Consider the following 20,586-nt stretch of genomic DNA (forward strand, 5'->3'; position numbering starts at 1 on the left):
GGGAGGTAATGGGGGGGGGGGTTAGGATTAACACAAACATTTCAGCTTCTGCACAAACTTTGTAAGTTGCATTCGTTCACAATGTTCAATAATTTGTTCTAATTCGATACTATTAATGACTGGACAACTGAAAACCAATTTCACACAACGCGTGACTTCGTACGAATCCTTGGCTGTAAACATATTTGCGACAATAATAATTAGTGTTGAATTTTTAAAATTAAAAATGCACGCATTATAAGAGATCACATTAGTAATACCATTGTTGAAGGACGACTTCAGAAGTGTATTCCACGCTTTCTCTACTATTTCGAATGATAGTTGATGCCATTTGTCCATTAAATGTATAAGGACTTTTTCTAATTCGCTAATTATCGTGAAATGAGTCAGTCTCGTGAGCAACGTATCCCAGATACTGGCGTTCATGACGTCCGAATAAAGTACACATAAATGTGACGCTAATTTCGTAGCACTTGCCGTTTTGCGGGTGAGTAACGACTGAACTAATTTGGATTTATCACAGCCACGATATCGCACTGGGGAAAAGTTGATTCCCTGAGTTTCTAGTTCGGTAATTATCGACAGTTCGACTAAATTATTCCTATAACATAGTGATATACAAAATTAAATGAAAATATTAAAAGTTAAAAAAGTTTTACTTCATCATTTCTCTAGTTCGGCACGTTATCTCTTCAATATTATTGGTAGTTGCCAAGCACAAACATTGCAAAGCTCTCAATCGTACACTGGATGGACACATCGAGTCGCTTTCATCTTCATTGTATGCTTGACATATAAGGAAGTTGTGTAAATTATATGCCGATGTATCATTTTCCAACAGATAACAAGCTCTATATTAAAAAAATTGAAGTCAATAAAATCATTGCTTGGAATGTTAACTAAAAATATGAACTCTTTCGCATTCACATTCTTACAAAGGAATTGCAGGATAGTTTGCAGAAATTAAGATATTGAATAAAAAATTGTCAAATGTAGACGATATGCAATTTAAAAAGTGAGAAGAAATCTAAACTATTGGAGGAAGGATAAGAGCAGGAAAAAAAGGTATAGTATAAAGTTAAGATAGAAGCCAAGTTAAGTAGTTTTTAACATGTTTGCTAATGCTCGTTAAGTAGAATAAAAGTATTCACTATTAAGCGTGTTTTATACAAACAATGCATAAAATATAGCAAAGGTAAAATATAAAATTCAGCTAAAAATCACATATTTTTGCTAACTAAAAAAAAAATGTTCAATAAAAATCTATTTTCTCTTTCAACTAGTAAAATATTTGTCCAAATCAGAGAAAAATATAATAGTTTTAAAAACAATTTTTTTAATAAGCAAGTAAAATGCAATTTTAATCGGGAACTTTATCCGAACCTTTTAAATATAGTGTAATTAAAAACAAATAAACTTTGTTTACCTTAATACTCCTTCGCTTATAGTAACGTTCTCTTGGATTGCATAAAACGAGTTTCCCATAGCCATAGACAAATTTTTTGTAGGAGTATCCATCGATTCTAAAGATGAAGGTTGTAACCATTCCTTCAGTAGGTCCACTTTAATTGCTAATCCTCCCTTTCCGTGAACTTCAACGATGGCATCTACAGCGCCATTGATATCTGAAAGTAAATAAAAATGTTTATTACATGGTTTTACAAGAAAAAAATTAATGAATTGATAAGAGGCCTATGTTTGTCATAAAATTTAAACATCAATCAAGATATATCCACTTAAGAGTTTTTTTTTTTTTTTTGCTAGGAAAACTAAACTTACTAGGAAATGACTTAATTTCGCCAGTATGTCTTTTTAAAATAATTGGATCGTTGTACAGCTCTCTTATTAGTTCATCGGGTTGCAATGCCAGTTGGAGATACTTCGGTATACCAAAACCAAATTTGTGTAATACGTGCTTAGTCGTAATTGATAAATACTTTGTAACAACCTGAAGTTATTTTTGAATTAACAGAGAAAAATGAAATTAGACGACAATTATTAAAAAAAATTAAAACTACTAACTTTTGCAACACCAGATTTGGCGTTTTCTGAATTTTCTTTTTTAAGCCATTCGTGGGCTTGAGCGTAGCATATTTTAGCCGCTTCCAATTGATCGGCACCTAGAAATTTTGAGGTTTAACAACTAATACAAAGTAACGGAATAGTGGCGCCGAATATTAGAGTGCAGGTCAAATACATTAGTTGGAGTGTTTAATACACAAGTATGAATTTCAACAGTTTATAAAAGAATGAATCGAAAATTTTGAATCTTGAAATAAAATAAAAAACGTACAAAACAAACTGAAAATACCATCGGCGCCACTGCACAATACATTTTAAAAATGTACTACACACCTAAGGGTAAATTGTTGACCACAAAATAAAGCGAAGCGGCTACTACTTCCAAATTCTTCACATGGCTTAGAACTTTTTGAATGTCCGTCAACAGCGATTCTAAACGCATGTGCAAATACCATTCAACATTTTTCTCTCTCGCGGCTACTTCGTTAACCTTAACAATTTTTTTTACATATTTTTAAAAGGCAATAACTTTTTTGTGTAAACAGTACCAAAATACTACAGCAATTACCATATGCTTTACTGTGAGGATACACAATGTGTCCTTCTCCATTCCGATGGCTTCAATTATGGAAAACCATTTTTCATATGTTACAAACGTTAGTTCTGGCTTTATTATTTTCCATACGTGTATTTCACGATGCTGGCCAAACTTTTTCTTTTTATTTGCGAGTGGCACATATGGTAATCGATACTTGGAAACTGGTGGCAACGTCTGTGTGTCTTGAAACATGGCCGACCATATTTCTTGTTCATGTTCCTCGGGTACGCTCACTCTCTTGTACTGTATGAGAAACAACAGGATTTCTTTTTGCACTTTGTATGTCGTTACGGAATCTACATCGTATTTTTCTATCAGTCCCATTATTACTAAGAACACTTCATAATGGTAAATATTAACCTATTAAAACAATAAATTTAATTTGAACAAGTTTATCGACAAATTGAACGACAATGTTTTTAATTATTTACTTGGTCCCAAACGTGGTTCCAGAGGAAATCTATTATGTCCGTTTTGTCAATAAAAACACTGAAAATATCTTCACATTTTTTCAACAAATTATCTTTGTCTTCAATTATTTTAGCAATCCAATCTATAATAAATCGAGCGTTACATAAATAATAACTTGACTTTTAATTATAAAAATATTTAACAGACACTCAAATATAATACTATTAATTTGCACTGACCAAATGTTTTTTCTTCTTGTTCGTCCGGTACGTACGATTCCCATTGAAGTAAAGAATTCTCTAAAAACAATTTGGCAGATTGTTGCAAATCAAAGTTTGTATCACTACAATAATCGACCAAGACATTTAACGTCATAGTCGGAGCTCGTATCATTTTCAACAATAAATTTCGTTGATCCAGTTCAGAATTATAGAAAGCGTCTAAATTGAATTTTAAACATTATATGTGTTATTGCCTCTTAATTATAAAAAATAACTATTAATTAATTAAAAAACTATACACACCTTTAAATGCAAAACCGTATTTCATTATTTTTTTACCCCAAATACATTTGTTCTTGGTGGATTTAAGTGAATCGTAGAGATCGCTAGAAGCGTCGTAGTTTAATCGTACATAAACCAATCCAAGATCAGTTACATTTGTTAATTTCTGATAATTCATTCCAACACTAAACAAAATTTTTTATGTTATTATGTAATATTTACACGTTCTTGTAGTTCTTTTTTAATTATTTAAAAGTAGTTAATACTTGTTTAGTGCGTCTTCAAGCCAACTGATGGCGTCTTGTGGTTTGAGAGTGTTCAAAAGGCCCAATCCTAAATCCATATCTAGATTTCTCGAGTAGGTAACGCTTTTCAAAATCTGTCTCACGTTACTTTTTATAAGGTTATTTCCTTTTGTAGTCAACTCTGGTTCCTTAAAACATTGCATGACATACATATACATAATTATAAAATTAAATCCGTAAGTTATATTTTATTACCAATATCTGTTGATTTTGCAGAATAGCTCGATACAAGCACATTATTTGTGTAACGGTTATGTGAAGACCTATCAGATTTTGTCCTTGAAAATATTCTAATGAAGACATAACAGTGTTGGGCGATGGCTAAAAATATTTTAAAGTTTCAATAATTAATTTAGATAATACCTTAACACTAAAAATGTACAAAATAATTTGTTTAGGATTTGGACCCTGATGATCACTCCACTGGAATGGTCCATGGCACGACCACAAAAAGAATATAAGGTACTAATTAAAAATTAACACATACTGAACTATCAAATGAACTCATTACGTCTGGTTTTTTGTAACAAAGCATTGGAGAATCTGGACTTAATGAATCTGAAAAAAGCAATAAAATAAATTTTAACTTCAACGTTAATATTTTTTTGAGTGAAATTGTGGTTTTCTACTAAATAACTAATTTATAACATTTTTAATGAAACCACTATTTTTGTCTAAAAATTAAAAAAAACTTTAAAATTAAAAAAATTTGTTAACTTGTAATTTCTTATAAAACTTTATTTATTTAACATAAAACATATAATTTTCATGATTTTCGTTTTAAGAAAAAAACCCACCGTTTTTTTAAGTAAAAATTAAATAAAATGTTTTGCCCACAATTGTACTGTCCCAAAAAAAAAAAAAAATGTTTTTTATCTGTCGAGGAAGAAATTTTTAAAATTTCAGACTTCCAAGACAAATCTAAGTGGTTCCCAAGAGTCATATTTTCCCGATTTAATTAACAAGTAAAAAACATATGTTTCATTAAAATTGTCAAAAGTTATTAATAATTTTTTTAATTTCAAAAAGGATTCTGAAATATAAGACAATATTTTAAATAAGGAAGGAATACATTTTATTTGTTCCAGAACATTGTTGAAAAGACAGAAGTCAATTAGGCATTATATTCTGGACCCCAACTTAAAATCAAAAAGACATGTAGAAATATTTTTAAAAATTCTTAAACAAAAGAAGCACACAATAAAAAATACATATTGACCTTTTTATTATTCATTGTTAATGAAGTTTTTAGTAAGTCATACATAATTCAATAAATATTATCCATATATTATCAAAAATGTATCTCTTGAATAATTTGAGATTAAATATTGAAAGAAATAATCAAAGAATATATGTTTTTAAAAATAAATGCAACAACATCCGAGATGCAAAGTCAAATGATGAAAGATTTTATACCTACTAAAGTATATTTTGGGGTTTTGCACAAAATGAAATTTTCAAAACTAAAAACCCTGCAACTCTATATATTATTGTGTGACAAAATAACAATTGTACTATATTGTATAACAGATGAGAATAAAAATAACATTACGCAAAAAAGAACTGTAGAGTTCAAACTGTTCGAAAAGTTCTGTGTGAATAGAATTCTTGTCTATAATGGCGTTCCTCCAAGAATACGCTAATCCAAGATCTATATTGTCACTACTCATCACATCTCCGCAAGTTAAATAGAACGGCTCGGCCCACTGTCTCAGTTCTACGGCTCTCATTAGAAGACCTAAAAAAGAAAATTAAAAATTAAATTAACTAGAAATAATGCATATTCTTGTAAATTACAAATAAGCAAATATTTTTACTCGATTGACAGTTGACAGTGACAAATTGAGTGATCTTCCTAATCAGAGTCCATAACGGTATTTTAAAAGCCGCCTGGGAAACGGGATCGTATTTCGACACTAATAACTCTCCTAAAGTCAGTAAGTGGTCGGCAAGTTCACTACTGACATCCTCAAACGTGAGAATGAACTGGCCAAACAAACACACAAACTCGACGTTGTTCTGTAATATTGATTCTTTCACAAACTGTATAACAACACGTTCAAAAGTCTCCAACAACAAATAAGACAATCTGGATAGTTTTGCTTGGATGACAGAACTGTTCATACTACTGCAGCATTCATCTATTCAAATATATATACATACAAATGAATTATAATTGACAAACAAAAAACATTTAAAACATTTAATACCTTGCAGAAACAAAGTGACACATTTCTTTAAAAGTTTTTCGTCATTGTTGAACTCAGATAAGCGACATTCAATATTGAATTCATTCTTTAAAATAAAAATATATTATTTAACACTATCAATTTTGACTTCAAATTGAAAAGTACGTCACTTCACTAATAAACAATATAATAATTATATAATGATTTTTTTTTACTTTTATATGATGAATATTAATCAATATGTTGGCGTTGTGTCGACATTCAGGACGTATATCCACGCTAGGGCTTTTGGCTAAAAACTTTAAGACTTCAAAATACTTGGACACTTCTTCTGCAAATAGAGGCATATGTCTCAAACTATCGTACGTGATCCATATCGAAGTGCATATCCTCTGTACAATCGAACTGGGTATTACTTGAGGATTAGTAATCGATTCAATCGCTTTATCCGTAAAGCTGAAAAAGAAAAAAAAGAAAAATAGCGTTAGTGATAAACTAATATTTTATTATTAAGCTCATTACCCGGATTCTATTAGAAATTTAACGTAAATCTCATATGCCTCTATTTGTACGCTTTCAGACTGTGTACTAATGAGCTTCACCAAGTCATCAAATACAGTAGCACGATTTTGAACACAGATATTCTGAACAGCAATAATTATCTAAATACAGTCATTCATTATTATAAGTTAAGTTGTTGTAAAATATAAAAATCAACGATTCAAATAAGTAACTACGTACTATGTAAGGAGTAATATTTGTAAACACCATATTATAACTCTTTAATATTAATTTGCTGGTGAGTGAACTCTTCACTTCTTCTATATCTTTGATGGTCTCAGAATTCACGTCGGTTTGTAACGTTTCATCACAGAGTTTTATTATAAGATCTGACCACGGAATACTGGCAGCTTTCAAAATACTTAAAACGCAATTGGTTTTAACCTAAAAAATATTTTTTTAATTTTTCACTAAAAAACAATTATTGGTATTGATTATAAACGATTGTTTTCAATAGGTAAAAAATCAACCTCCTTATTTGATATGAAATCAAGAAGTAAAATTGCTTTCTCTTCCCACGACCACCAGCAATCCACTTGACTTACAATATTCTAAAATATGAAGGCAAAAAAAAAAAAAAATTATTATTTGAGTCATCTACACATTTCTTTATTGACAGAGTATTAAAAATATGTAAATTTAAACCATAATTACCTTGATATATGCGGATAATATTTCATCAGAATTTAAAAATCTTTGAAGTGTAAAATCTGACCAGAATGATGCGATGAAGTCAGAGAATTTATTCAACTGAATCTGATCCAAAATCATAAATGAAAGTTCGGAATAATTATTATCTTCGTGCGCTAGTTCGTAATCGTCCAAGGCAATTTTTATACCAAAATTATCCTTCAATTCTTTTAGTTCGGCTAAGTATTTAATTAGCAAAATTAGTATTTCTTGAGATTCTGGCGGTCTTGAAATATTCAAACAAAGTGGCGACGCCACAACTTGATTAATAATAGTCAAAAAGTAACGGCAAATTTCTATACTTGGATCGATCCAATCCAAATGCAAGTACAACTCGTTCCATCTAAAACAAAAAAAAAATAAAATCTTAACAACAATCTTTGAACAATAATTGTTCTGTTGATTTTAAACACACCTCACTTTACTCTCAATGTATGAAACCATTGCAGTGATAGTTTCGTCATAGAACATGGTAAGGGTTGTTGAGGTAAAATTTAATATCCACAGCTTGAGCTCTGAAATATTCACCGACAATGGTAAAATCGAAAAATATTCATCAATTGAATCTTCATTAATGCCCTTTTTTATTTCAATCATATGACGACTCCAGACAGTTAAGGCGTCACCCAACTGATTCTGTAAATACGATAAATTTAATAAAAAAATGTACTGCACTTTGTCGTTTATTTAAGTTCACTGGTTAAGTAATCCGATTTATTTGTATTTCATTTATAAAATTAACTGTGAACTGTTAATTAAATATTTCAAACAGAATACATACTTTTTGTATGAGGTTTAAGAAAATACTATCGACGTCCTGTTTGGAAAATTGAAGCCATAATTCTGTGTCCTCGATAGAGCATATAGCTGAACCGTCGGATACATTGTATAACAGACAAAACGTATCTAACTTGTGCAGTGTCAACTGCAATTGGTCTAGTACGACAAGTGATTTTCCATTGCTATATTCTTGAAATAATGACTTCATTCTCGAGAGAGCATACCTCAATAGTTTTCTACAAAGAGCGAAATTAGGTACAATCGTATTTAGAGCACAATATCCCACAAATAAATGATCCTGAAAGAGAATGAGTCCGATATAGAAAAACATAACAAAATCCTATAAATGCAAGTAACTAATATACTTTTATTTTGTTTAAGTATTCAATCATTTCGTTGAAAACTTCATGCATGCCTTCTTTTTCGGGGTGCCAAACGTCCAACTTGCTCATGAGTCCTTTAACTTGTTCTTTGTAAACCATTTCCGGATCAAGATTAAATGCAGCAGCAAAATTCCGTGCTTCGTCGTATTTTCCTCGTCTCAGCATTCGCGCTAGCCTCAAGTCGGGTTGACCTTCAGATATTATTTTTACGTGTAAAGTATTGATGTCGTCATCGCCGTGTGCTTCCAAATAAAGTACCCCATCAGATGTTCCAGGACAATCGACTAGGTAAGTTAGTGGTGACGTCGGAAGCTTAAATGTAGTTTTAAAATCTGTTAGAAAAACAAATAATAAATTAGTATTTACGTTGGCCAAAAACTATTGTTTACAAATAAATAATTATTTTTTAAATAATAATATTGTTGAGATATTGTTATTTACAAAAATTTATTTTATTATATTATTAAAAAAAAAAAAAAGTTTGTAGTCAGTACATCAATAACGCTTGTTTAAAATTTAAATATATATATATATATATAGATTTACTTCAGAAGAAGTCATGTCGATCGGGACTAATTCATTTTCGTTAATAGAGGAAGAAGGCAGTATACTTTCTTTCCATCCGATGAGAAGCTTAGATAGTAAAATAATAGAAGAAGCGCCAAAAGTAATTTATATTGTATAATTCTACTATATTATAATATTAAAAGTAGAGGAAATCTAAAGACAACATAAGGAGGTCATTACTAATTAGTAGAAGCAGTAGATATAATCAGAATTATTAGTGATGCTTGATGACATGTAAAAAAAAAAATATAGTTGAGGGAGGAATAAATTATTATACCAACAAAAAGGTTATGTAAGTAGTTAATTCCTTAAGTTTGGTATTTTTTTTCTCCAAAATCATTATTTGAATAATTGTGCTATATGTGAATTTTTTTTTATCAATTGTAAATCTTCGGTGCAATAAAAGCCAAACAAATTGTTCTTTCAATATTAGTATATTAATATAAAACCAGATTCCGGATAAAGTTCCAGGCAAAACTCACATTTTATTCTGACATAAAAAAAATATATATGTTTGTATTTATATTAGTATAATATTCTGCGACTTAGATTGGACATGGAAATGTTTGATCAATACTATTTCTGTTGGTAGTCAATGTTGACAATATAACTGCATATTTAGAATAATATTATTATGGAAACATTGTTAAAAGATGTTTACGATGTTTTGACTAATAAAACAGAAAATGAAACTTCACAGGAAAAGGTGGTGAATTATCAAAACACATTCAGATTAGAATCTAAAAATCCATTTCATGAAACTAAAGCTTTGGAGGTGATACAAGATGAAATTGGCAAACATTTGACCGAAGAAACAAAATATGATCCACAAGAAGCAGCTTCGTTATGTGTAGCCTTGTCTCAATCTATTAGAGACCGTATTAATGAATTAGAATTTGAAAGGTAAGCAGTGAACATGCATCGTTGTTTATTGATTATAATTACAATGTAAAGATTACATTCATAAATAAGGTAAAGATATACACACAAATACATATGGTTTCTATGGCAGTTGAAACTGTTATTGGTTCAATGTACATATTTTGTACTGTTGGAAATACAGGTTAAATTGTTGTTTTAGATGAAACAGAAAATTAAAATCATAAATACAAATTTATTTTTATTTAAACATATTTGTTTTATTTTATGATTTTTTTTCTTCAAAAAAGCTAGTCTCTTTATTTAATTATACGAAAGTTAGATAAGTATATTAAAAATTATAAAGGCAATAAAAAAATTAAAATACAAACTCTTTTAAGTAATTTAAAAACAAAAATTATAAATTGGCATTATTATGCATAAATTGATATTTAATCTATAGAATTGTAATAATGTGTATGAAATTTAGCACTTCCCGTTCTTGTTACAATAAATGTATAAATGTTAAGCCACAATTCACTATATCAAATTATATTCTAAAAACTAAGTTCATTAAATTAATAAAATATATTATTGTTTATAAATATTAATTTCAATTTTGTGTAGTTTAATTTTGGTATTTATTATCCTAGATAAACAATCAAATTTGTTTAATAATATAAATACTATTTTAACTAAGCAAATGCAAAATATTTGTTAAGAAATTTAAAAATGAACCATAAACCTTGGTTTATTTAAGTATTTAAACTCTTTTACTTTAATAATATGACAGAGAAATTGTGATGAATAATATAACTAAGAAATTGTGATTAAATTACAGATACAAGATAGTCTGTATAGTTGAAATTGGAGAAAAAAAGGGACAAGGAGTCATGTCAATAACTCGATCTTTACGAGACTTCAAAAAAGATAAATATGTACACAAAAATTTTGAAAACTATCATTTGTTTGCGACAATTTTGGTAGGTGCATTTTACTATGAATAGGAAAAAAAATGGAATATGTGCACATACAGTACTGTAATATTTTTTAATGAATAAAAGACAAATGAACTGTTTCTACTGTTATTACTTACAAGGTCAAAATCACTTTGTGTAAAATGTATAATTAAAAAAAAAACCTTGGTATATAAACTAATGCTGAATGTATCTTTTTTTATAAATTAGTATCGTTTGGTAAATTTTCTGAAAATGTTTTTATTCTGTAAAAAAAAAATACTGCAAAATAACAATTTAAATGCATTACATGATATTCATGAGTCATGCAATTGAGTTTTATGAACAATTATTTATTTGATTCTTAAGTATATTAAATATATATTTAGTAATTACTAATTACTTTATGCATTTTTCTTTTAATCTTATTAACTGAAAGGTTGGTTATTTCATATTTAATGTAAATATCCAACTTGTACCACAATACGATTGTCAGTCAATTTTAAATACATATAAATAAAAAAATATGTATAAAAAGTTCAAATCTCATTTCTTATGATAGTTAGGTTAAAAATAAAAATTAGAAATAACTACCTGGCATCGTTACTAAAAGTAAATTTGGCTGTTTTTCGTCAGTCAACAAAAGAAGGCTTGTAATTTCCATTTCTTGCATTATAGTAAAGTCTGCGATGGACACTTCATCCCATTCTTTAATCGGTATAAATGTAAATCCACATATTAACATTATAGTTTTCAGCTCAGTCAAACAGATAATGAAACTAAAATACCACCAGTCCAATTAATAATACATATACCTAAATATAGTATTCAATATCCTAAAAATATCAATATACACAATATTTGCAAATTTTTGAATCTAATGAAAAACCTTTAACTGATCTCTTTTTAAAAAAAAATGTTCAAAGCAAACATTTTTTAAAAATCTTCTCTATCTAAACCCAGACAAATGTGGACCATTTCAGACATTGAGGCTTTGACATTCTCAATAAAAACCATGACTCTTTGCTTATACTTATGTAAAGCACATAAGCACATGAAATCTACTTTCAATAAGCTAGCAGTATTCAAATTATAAACATCATTGTAAAAGTTTAAACTGATTAAATCGACCCAACACTTACCCCTTATCTTGAGTGAAAACAAATTTTTTTATTTTATAGTTATCTGGGAACAAAAATTCTTTAGAACGCATATTTTCACCTTCGTAGAGACAAATGCTGTCGCCTGCTATTAATATACCGTTATTCATTTCACATACAGCTTTTACCTTAACAAAAAAAATTAAATATAAAGGCAGATGTAAAACAGTATAATAAAAAATTAAAATATTAATAGGTAAATCTTAAAACAAAACTTTCACTAAACTTACATTTTCATGAATATCGTATGTCTTCAATGTTATTAGATTTCCAGTATTTTTCAAATCAAAGTCTTGGTTAGAATGTTCAGTCAGCTCTTGTACATCTTCACATTTAAACCTTTAAAACAATTTTGTATCAAATCTCTGCTATATGGGACATTTTTGTTTGAGTTGTATTAATAATGGCCATCTAATGTTACATAGGTATTCAAACAAGTTCACTTGACAAGTCAACAAACAATATGTATCAGTAATTACATACATATATACTTATATATATTTTTTTACTCACTCGTTTATAAAACCAGAGGATGTAATGACCCTAATATGAAACTTGTTGTCACTGTGAATGAAAAATAATCCCACTGGGATTTCTTCTTCAGATGGTAAACATCGAGGATTATTTGATACTCTCCTGAAATTAAAAATTAATAAAAAAAAAAAAACACAATTTTTAGTAATCTTTCATAAAATATATCTACACATGGATAATGTTGTTAAAATTACTTACTTTATAAAAATAATTTTAGGATTAACGAATGAGCAACAGTATATTGTCCAGTCGAGTAGTAAAACCACCAAATAAAATCCGTCGGATGATATTTTAGCATCTATTATTTTATTAGGAAATCCAAAAGTCTGGATAATCTCTGTGACACCCGTGTTGAATGCAGCAAAGGACTGACCAGCAGAAATGTAGAGCATATCGGCTGTGCACATAGAGTTGATCTTCAGGTCGTCTCTCGAAGAACATATTGTATCGCAGGATTTTTTAATGGTAGCTAAAGTAGTAGTTTCGAAAATCCGACTATCTCCTATAGCTACAGCTCGAGTGCCGAAATTTATGGTTTCGTCAGCTGAGCTGTAACCAATTGTTATTCCATTCCACATTTTGTATTGTATAAGATCTATTAGATGGCATAAAAGTAGTACAGATTATTTTCAACTACGAAATTCTAAAATTTTTAAATCCCAGTCAGAAAAAATATTAATGTGTATGTTTTACTTACCACCTGCTTAGGCTTGAAAATTTCATAACTTCGAGTTAGAAAACGTTCAACAATCTTATTTATTCGATTGACTAGAAATCGTGAAAACCCCGATTATAATATTATTACATTTGCTCGTACCTACTTTTAGCATGTAGGATTTACCAGCTCTAAAAGTATTGTTCATAGATTTATTATACACTTAAATATTGTGCTATAATTAATCCTGTAGGTGTATACATTGACCATTGTACAATGTACAGCCTACAGGTTATTACTTTTTTTGTTATTTAAATAAATCATTAATCAATCGTCTTTTATCATAGAGATTTTGGCGCCAAATTTTATTATTTTCAACAAAGAATTTCATGGAAAAAAATGTAAAGTATGATAATAGCAATTGATAACGCATATCAGTTTTTCTGGCGGCAAATCACACATGGAGATAATTACCATTGATTAAATACAAATGGATAGCCCACAGCATTGATTATATACAAATGTGTACTAAACCCAATGTAATGATGGACTATAGATATTATATATTATTAATAAGTAACATTTATCTTTGTAAATAATACATTTTGACTTTTGTAATTTGTTGTCCTCTAAAATAGCTATTAGCTCAAAGTTTTGATGTAACTTGTTTACCATACGTCAGACACAACTCACAAAGAACAACTACAGACCGAACGAATCAAATTCAATGCAGATTTAATAATAATAAAAAGATTCATAGTTTAATCTGTGCCCTGTGGTACAGAGAACTTGCAAGTTTCAATTACTCGAACAAATTGTTTTGGCAGTTTTTTTTTGTATTCTGTTATGTCTCGGTTAATAATATAAAAAAATATACCTTAATTGTTTAGCTCTTGAGTTCGTCATGTACTTCATTAATGTAAATTTCAAGAAATAATTTAGATACAAGAATGTCAGGCAAGGCAATTTATACTCATCCGGTTAGAAATGAATACCAAAACAAAGGTTCCAAAAACAATTTACGGCTCGTTTCACATTATTGTACACCCGGGTTAAACAGTTTTGTTGACAATAACATCATTAACCACGAAGAAGCTGTCGACTACTATAGTTTACCTGATAATTTTACATTGCCATCTCCGTGCATCGAATCTTTACCAATTGAATCTGGTAAACTTTGAAAATTAATATTATAGAATAAACATGCACATATAGACTACTCTGTATGTTTTTTTTTGGCAATCTGTTCAGAATCAACAGCGCTGCCAAAAAAGCTTACGTTTACGACTATTTATATATGTTTAATTAAAAACTGTATTGTTATTATGATAAATAAAAATTTGTTTTTTGTTTCTGTTTGTAGAAAATGATGTTGTTCTAGATATAATCCATTCAAAAAACCAATGGAAAACGGACAATGAAAAATTTATAAAAATATGCAAAGAAAAACGTAAAATAATTTTGTTTATTTAATAATTGTTTGTCAATAATTCAACAGTTTAAATTTTTTAAATATTACAGTGGATTTTGATTACTTGAAGACTTTGAAAAATAATTTAAATGAGAATAAAAACATACAGTCGGTTGGCATTCCTTATGTTTTTACGCGGTATTGTTCCAACTTAATGAGAGATCCTGATAAATATTTTGATTCAGTTGAGTAGAATATGAACATTTAATAGTTGATTCTACCTTTTAAGTGCCTAATATAACTTGTTTTTCTTTGGTTTTTCAGATAACCAATTGGTATTTCAAAAACACATTAGACAAATGCAATATTAATGGAAAATCGTATTTGGCTTGTGCTCGTGGATCAAACCTTGATTCCTTAGGTATGCCATTTGAAATGACTATTAAAATAATTCAGCTAAATTTGTTTTAATTAGTGATATACTAAATATATTAAAAATATTTTTAATTTAATTAAAATTTTTTTTTTTTTTTAGAAATAGTTTCGATTGAAGACAAAAAAAATATAAAAGTTGTTGCTAAAGAAAATTTTAATGGTCCTATTTTGGATGTCAAAGCGTTAAAACCCCAAGGTAAATTAGTTTACAATATATTTTTTACAATGTTCCTATTTAAATGGTTGTATTATTTTCAAAATTGTATTACTTTATGTATGTATTATTATTTTTGTGTGTAAGTAATTTGTTACATCTATTACTTTTTCTAGAGTTATTAGTTCGCCAGAAAACAAAATTATTTTACCTATGGAACAATTCAGACACAGAATTATGTTTGAAGAGTAAACTAATTTACGATTGTAACAATATACCTCTTGGAGATTCCGATGGACTGTCGAATTGTTATTGTTCTGTCGACGTGGAACACATTATAAAAATTTGGAAAGATCAGTTAGTAAAATAATTAATTTACTTCTCTACATGGCAAAAAAATAATTATTAACTTTTTTTTTTTAAGAAATTGCATCCAAGATAAATATTTTGAAAGAGAAAACATCAACCAAAATGACTCATTTCTACATTTAGGATTCTTATACAATCAGACTGATATTGTTGGTATGATTGATAGACAAAAATTTTACCTTATTGACACAAGGGTAAATATATTAAGGGCTTTATTAATATACTAATATATTACATAACGACAATAATATGTAACAATTTTCAGACCGATGTTTCAAAGCCATGTACTGTTTACGTTCCCAATAGACTTTTGGACAAATGTGAAGAATTTAATACACTTTGTTGTAGTAATTTAAACGATCATAGCTTTTATGCCACTACAAATCATTCGATGTTGACACTGGACAAGCGAATGGGATTTGTACACAAAATTTCTCACATGCTCACAGCTCCTCCGTCGTTGATTACAACACACTATTTTGAAAATAGGTACATGTATAAAATATGTGTTAATATAATTGATGAATTCCATTTAAGTTTACTAGTGAATTCTTCTTTTTAACAATTAATTATTTATCAATGTCGTCAAACTTTAGTTTAGAACCAAATGAACTTGTAATTGTGGGAAATCAATCAGACGAAAATCTTGTCAAGTTACCGAACATATTATTTCAAAACGACCATTTGGTTTGCCAAACTTTAGCATCATCTATTCCAAAGCCACTCGACTCATTGTACGAGATAAGACACAAAGGACACTGCTTGGATCCAAAGTTAACCAAAAGGTGTTCTCGTCCTATAATCGGCGTCACTGGCATTGGTGAAACTGTTGACGACTTGCAGTTGTTTAGTATAAATTCTGTTGGCGACTTATTTGTACAAGCCTTCGACAAAACAGAAGATTCTGTTGAACTCGATAAAATAATTATATCTAATTTTGAAAACTTATTAACAAACAAAAGTCAAATGGTTAAAAAGTTGAATTATACACATTTAACTGATATGAGTAAGTTATTCGATTTAGAGCCGCCTGAACATAACAAAGAAGATATAGAATGCAGTGGGGGTTTCTGGAAAATGTCTAAAGAAGAAATGCTGTCGTACTCGGACCACGTGGCGCCGTTAATATTACACCCTTGGGATCTTGACGATGTCTCCGAGTGGGAGACCGAAAACGAGAACAATGATGATTTAAACAACGACGACGATGATTTAGGAAATAATTATGTTGTTAAAGTCAATAGCTGGTTTGAGAAAAACAAACTATCAACAACTGAACCTTGTTTGGAAAACAAAAATAATCCACCCAATAATAAACCGAAGTCCCAAAATGATTTAAGACAGTCTACAGACACCGATAGTTCTAGTTCTGGTACGATATTAATTTTGTATATTATAAAGTAGTTTTTATTTTAAATACAATTTATTATTTACACTAGTTTATATATTATTTATTGTTTTGTTGCAGGATATTCTGTTTTAATTAACTCTGAGGACGAGTTTAATATTGAAAATGAAAATTTACCATCTGCAATCTTGAAGTTGAAACTTTAAACTAGTACTATTAGTTTCATGAAAAATATTTTATACATATTTACATGTATGGTAAATAACATGTTTTTTTACAAAATAAAACAGAACTATTATTTTGTTTCATAATTTATTGAATAATACAATTTATTGGAATATATTTATCTAACCAAAGTTATTCTAACAGATATTTATTTTGAACACAAATATACCATTTTATATGAATTATGAATAACGCTCAAATCTACTTATGGGTTCCTAGTGATGTGGTACAAAGTGTTTATTATTTTTATTTTTTCTATCTCATTAAAATAGCAGATAGCTAAATGGTTTATGTATAACTAACTTCTACACAGTAACGACACTGCAGCTCCTTTGTCGGTATCACACGTTTCATTATAATAATAATAATATCACATTAAAAAAAAAATGTATCCAACTATAATATACAAGTATAAATGCTTAAAATAAAATGATCAAACCTATATTTAGATTAGGACCTTGATAGTTTTATTGAGGTGTTGGAATTCTAGGCAGTCTGGTGGCCACGTCTGCGAGTAATTGCAAATTGTAGTCTTCCTGTTTGAATAGGTTTTGTTCCGGTTTTGGAAGCTGTGTCGTATCCGCATCGGACACGGTCGTCGTGTTGCGAAGAGACTGATTTTCAAAATATCGCGTGAACCGCGCTTGGTTAAAACAAGTGTACTTTTTGATCCTCAACAATATTAGACTCCGGTCCACGCACTTTTCCTTGAGTATGTTCGGCAAGATTCTACGCCGGCTGTTTATGAACCAGTTGTAAATCTAATAAAACGTTGTGTATAGATATAATATTTAGGATAAACGAGAAAATGGCGGAAATCATTGTTTACATTAGGTAAATGTCCTCTCGGGGTACTTTGCGGTATAGCTGGTAGGTAAGATGTAACCGGTTAACGGGTGACTGGTAAGTAAAAATTCAAAAAAGAAAAATAGTAGGTACCTATAAACTAAGAACACAAAAAATTGTATTTTTTCCGTACTTGATTTTTCGTTAAACGAGTGACTTCCATCAGGGTTCTTTTCGTGGATTCCGTCGGATACGGGTTGGTGCAGTTGTCTTCCAGCCATTTGGTAAGTATGTTGACGGCGGCTTTGGGCAAGTTCGGTCTCTTTTGAGGCCTGACAGCCACTTCGATTTTTTTGTTCACTTTGGCCATGCTAAAAAAAAACCCACGCGAGTAGTTCTATTAAAATAAATTATGCGCAAAAAAAAACCGCATTAATCAGCAGCGGGTACTAAAGATCATTTAGATAGGTACCTAAGCGTAGCCAAAGTGGACAAGCGAAAAACTATACTGTAATCCGCAGGTAATTTATGCTCACTTTAATGATATTGTGTTAGATCTTCGCTATTACCTATATTAATTACGATTAGTTGTACACGGGCTTGTCGGCTAATTGCAATACCGTCAATTCTGCTGCTGTCAAAACCTATTTATAGTAGAGGCATGTGCGGTGGTCTAATCTAAATGTCAAACAGAACAAAATCCGTCAAACGCCCGAATGGTCATTTATACTTGTAGAAAATCGATCGTACAACGTTATAATTATATATTGTACTGACATTTTTTAAAAAAAAGTTGGACGTATCGCAATTGAATAAAATATTTCATTTATTATGAAAAAATAAATAAATCCTGTATTATTTTGCAAAGGGCTGACGATTTTACTGTGTCAAAAGTCAAGTGTACTAATAGTTTAGATACCAGCGATGAAGAAAACAAAAAAGTATCCATCTATTAAAAACTGAAGAAGTCTGGGCAAATGAATGATTTTCATTTGTTAAGTTCAGTAAATTGAAATAAAATTAACGAGTTTAACTATTAAAAACATTTTATTTGCTAAATTGTTTAATTTTAAATAATTATGTTTAATTTGAAAGTTATTACTATGTAGATAAATTCGCTTAAGTTGGTTAGAAATAGTGTTAAGTACCACAGTACCCATCTTCAAGCTCCTAAACTTTTGGATTTGAAAATAAATTGTCCTTTTCAATCAATAAATGATTCTAGTTAATCGAGCAACTAAACTGTTAAGTTTATGGTAATACTCATATGGCAATAGTAATAACAAAAATATACTAGTCAATGTTAAAAGTACATCTCCGGAATTTAACATATCAATTTTTACTTAAGATGACTTTACCCACTTGTAATTTAATGTAAAACAGAGACAGGAGAACATTATCCGTGTTTAAAAATGTCAATTTCTGATAGATTGAATAATATACATTTTTTAATGTTTAAAGTGTAGGTTTTTTGAGTATTTTTCATTAAATTATTAAAAATTAGTGGATTGAGTAATGGAATACTTAAAACGCTTAAGCTTGGATAATGTTTTCCTCTAGTTATTATGAACATTTGGTAGTTTCACTACAATTTCAAGACACTACAGTTTTGATTCGTGCAAATCTATATTAATAGAATATAATTATAATTTTTTCTATAGAAATGACTGTGATAGTCAAACAAACAAAAAACAACCAATAAAGAATTCTCATTACTGTACTATTAAGTACATTATCTTAAGCTTTAAATTAAAATTGCCTATACTTTACTTCTTCATAAAAAATAATACAATTCATATTATTATTATTATTATACAATTGATCAAATTATGATCATGGACTGGATACTGATATTTATTAAGGGATAGTAATTGAAAATAATTATTTGCAGTAATCATGTCACGTATGTTTGTTTTTTAACACTCCACAATTATAATCACTAAATGTATTATGTTCATTTTAGTACTGTAAAAATTGATGATTTTTTTTTATATAGTGCAACGCTTTATAGTTATTACATAGAATAATTTTCTAATGTTTTTGTAAAATTCGTCTATTTAACAGGTCTGTAGTTTTCGCATACAAAACGATGTCTAGAACGATGTTGGTGAAAATTTTCGTCAATATTTAATCAGCTGTGTTCAGAAATAAATTAATGGCAAAGAAAAATATCACAATACAAAGGCCCGCAAGTACAAAATATTGTCATAAATACTTTAAACCTTGTAATAATTACATCTTTTTATTTTAATGATAGTTAATAATAATTTGGTTAACACCCTTCTTGTATACGCATTTAATAATAGACATTTTTTATTTCCGCATTTTTTTTTTTAGAAAAAATATATTTAAATTTTATAGAACAATTACATTTATTTGTTATAGAAATTAAGATCAGTATCGAGTTCTAAACATTGAGTATTATATATTATAAGGGTTCGAGAGCATTCGACTGGCAATTGACAGATCCTTGGTTCGAATTCAAGTCATCTGCAGACATATGGTAGCGTTTATTTTAACTATAATTCGTGAAAAAAAAAATAATACTCGGACTTAGAACTCGAGCTTTAGCAACGCCAAACATTTTAGCACTTCTTTCCCATTAATTGCTTATACTTAATTTGTTATGTCAAAGGAGATAATATTTTACAAATATTGATGACTAAAGTGTTTACTTCTGGCCTAA

The 20,586-nt window shown here is 29.1% G+C and overlaps 4 protein-coding genes across 7 annotated transcripts; 2 read left to right on the plus strand and 2 right to left on the minus strand.

Annotated features, from left to right (window-relative positions):
- Positions 1–4: 4 nt before the first annotated feature.
- Positions 5–13,483, minus strand: LOC126846278 (uncharacterized). Its single transcript, XM_050585565.1, has 31 exons — positions 13,215–13,483; positions 12,716–13,112; positions 12,497–12,619; positions 12,214–12,322; positions 11,966–12,111; positions 11,418–11,602; positions 8,425–8,774; positions 8,061–8,357; positions 7,695–7,915; positions 7,244–7,622; positions 7,060–7,140; positions 6,770–6,973; positions 6,551–6,690; positions 6,244–6,484; positions 6,050–6,134; positions 5,657–5,980; positions 5,392–5,577; positions 4,327–4,397; positions 4,035–4,160; positions 3,801–3,967; positions 3,556–3,719; positions 3,271–3,471; positions 3,052–3,173; positions 2,591–2,980; positions 2,356–2,512; positions 2,023–2,120; positions 1,780–1,948; positions 1,427–1,625; positions 660–851; positions 261–601; positions 5–173 (listed from the first exon to the last, which is right to left on the minus strand). The coding sequence occupies exons 2-31, from the start codon at positions 13,093–13,095 to the stop codon at positions 28–30; spliced, it is 5,994 nt and encodes a 1,997-aa protein (XP_050441522.1). The 5' UTR covers positions 13,096–13,112; positions 13,215–13,483; the 3' UTR covers positions 5–27.
- LOC126846279 (dynein light chain Tctex-type protein 2B) lies at positions 9,040–10,927 on the plus strand. 2 transcript variants are annotated; one of them, XM_050585567.1, is made up of 3 exons: positions 9,040–9,109; positions 9,710–9,912; positions 10,709–10,927. In XM_050585567.1, exons 1-3 carry the CDS (start codon positions 9,068–9,070, stop codon positions 10,872–10,874), a joined length of 411 nt encoding a protein of 136 aa, XP_050441524.1. In that variant the 5' UTR covers positions 9,040–9,067; the 3' UTR covers positions 10,875–10,927. The 2 variants fall into 2 exon arrangements, with proteins under 2 accessions (XP_050441524.1, XP_050441523.1); XM_050585566.1 differs by lacking the exon at positions 9,040–9,109 and having other exon boundaries at positions 9,497–9,912.
- A 176-nt stretch (positions 13,484–13,659) lies between the features above and the next one.
- Positions 13,660–17,190, plus strand: LOC126846308 (uncharacterized). The gene is made up of 10 exons (XM_050585616.1): positions 13,660–14,342; positions 14,536–14,622; positions 14,694–14,827; positions 14,908–15,004; positions 15,119–15,214; positions 15,349–15,529; positions 15,597–15,735; positions 15,807–16,030; positions 16,138–16,913; positions 17,010–17,190. Exons 1-10 carry the CDS (start codon positions 14,123–14,125, stop codon positions 17,093–17,095), a joined length of 2,040 nt encoding a protein of 679 aa, XP_050441573.1. The 5' UTR covers positions 13,660–14,122; the 3' UTR covers positions 17,096–17,190.
- A 25-nt stretch (positions 17,191–17,215) lies between these two features.
- On the minus strand, positions 17,216–18,626 carry LOC126846309 (homeobox protein PKNOX1-like). Of its 3 annotated transcripts, none has more exons than XM_050585619.1 (3): positions 18,470–18,626; positions 18,094–18,271; positions 17,216–17,875 (listed from the first exon to the last, which is right to left on the minus strand). In XM_050585619.1, exons 2-3 carry the CDS (start codon positions 18,268–18,270, stop codon positions 17,582–17,584), a joined length of 471 nt encoding a protein of 156 aa, XP_050441576.1. In that variant the 5' UTR covers position 18,271; positions 18,470–18,626; the 3' UTR covers positions 17,216–17,581. The 3 variants fall into 3 exon arrangements, with proteins under 3 accessions (XP_050441576.1, XP_050441575.1, XP_050441574.1); XM_050585618.1 differs by having other exon boundaries at positions 18,437–18,626; XM_050585617.1 differs by having other exon boundaries at positions 18,373–18,619.
- Positions 18,627–20,586: the final 1,960 nt, after the last annotated feature.

Source organism: Adelges cooleyi, unplaced genomic scaffold (genome assembly GCF_023614345.1).
Source record: "Adelges cooleyi isolate 19-005CV unplaced genomic scaffold, UGA_ACOO_1.1 ACOO_flye_CR_arks_rails_tigmint_CR_PRNA_9, whole genome shotgun sequence".
In the NCBI taxonomy this organism is placed as follows: domain Eukaryota; kingdom Metazoa; phylum Arthropoda; class Insecta; order Hemiptera; family Adelgidae; genus Adelges; species Adelges cooleyi.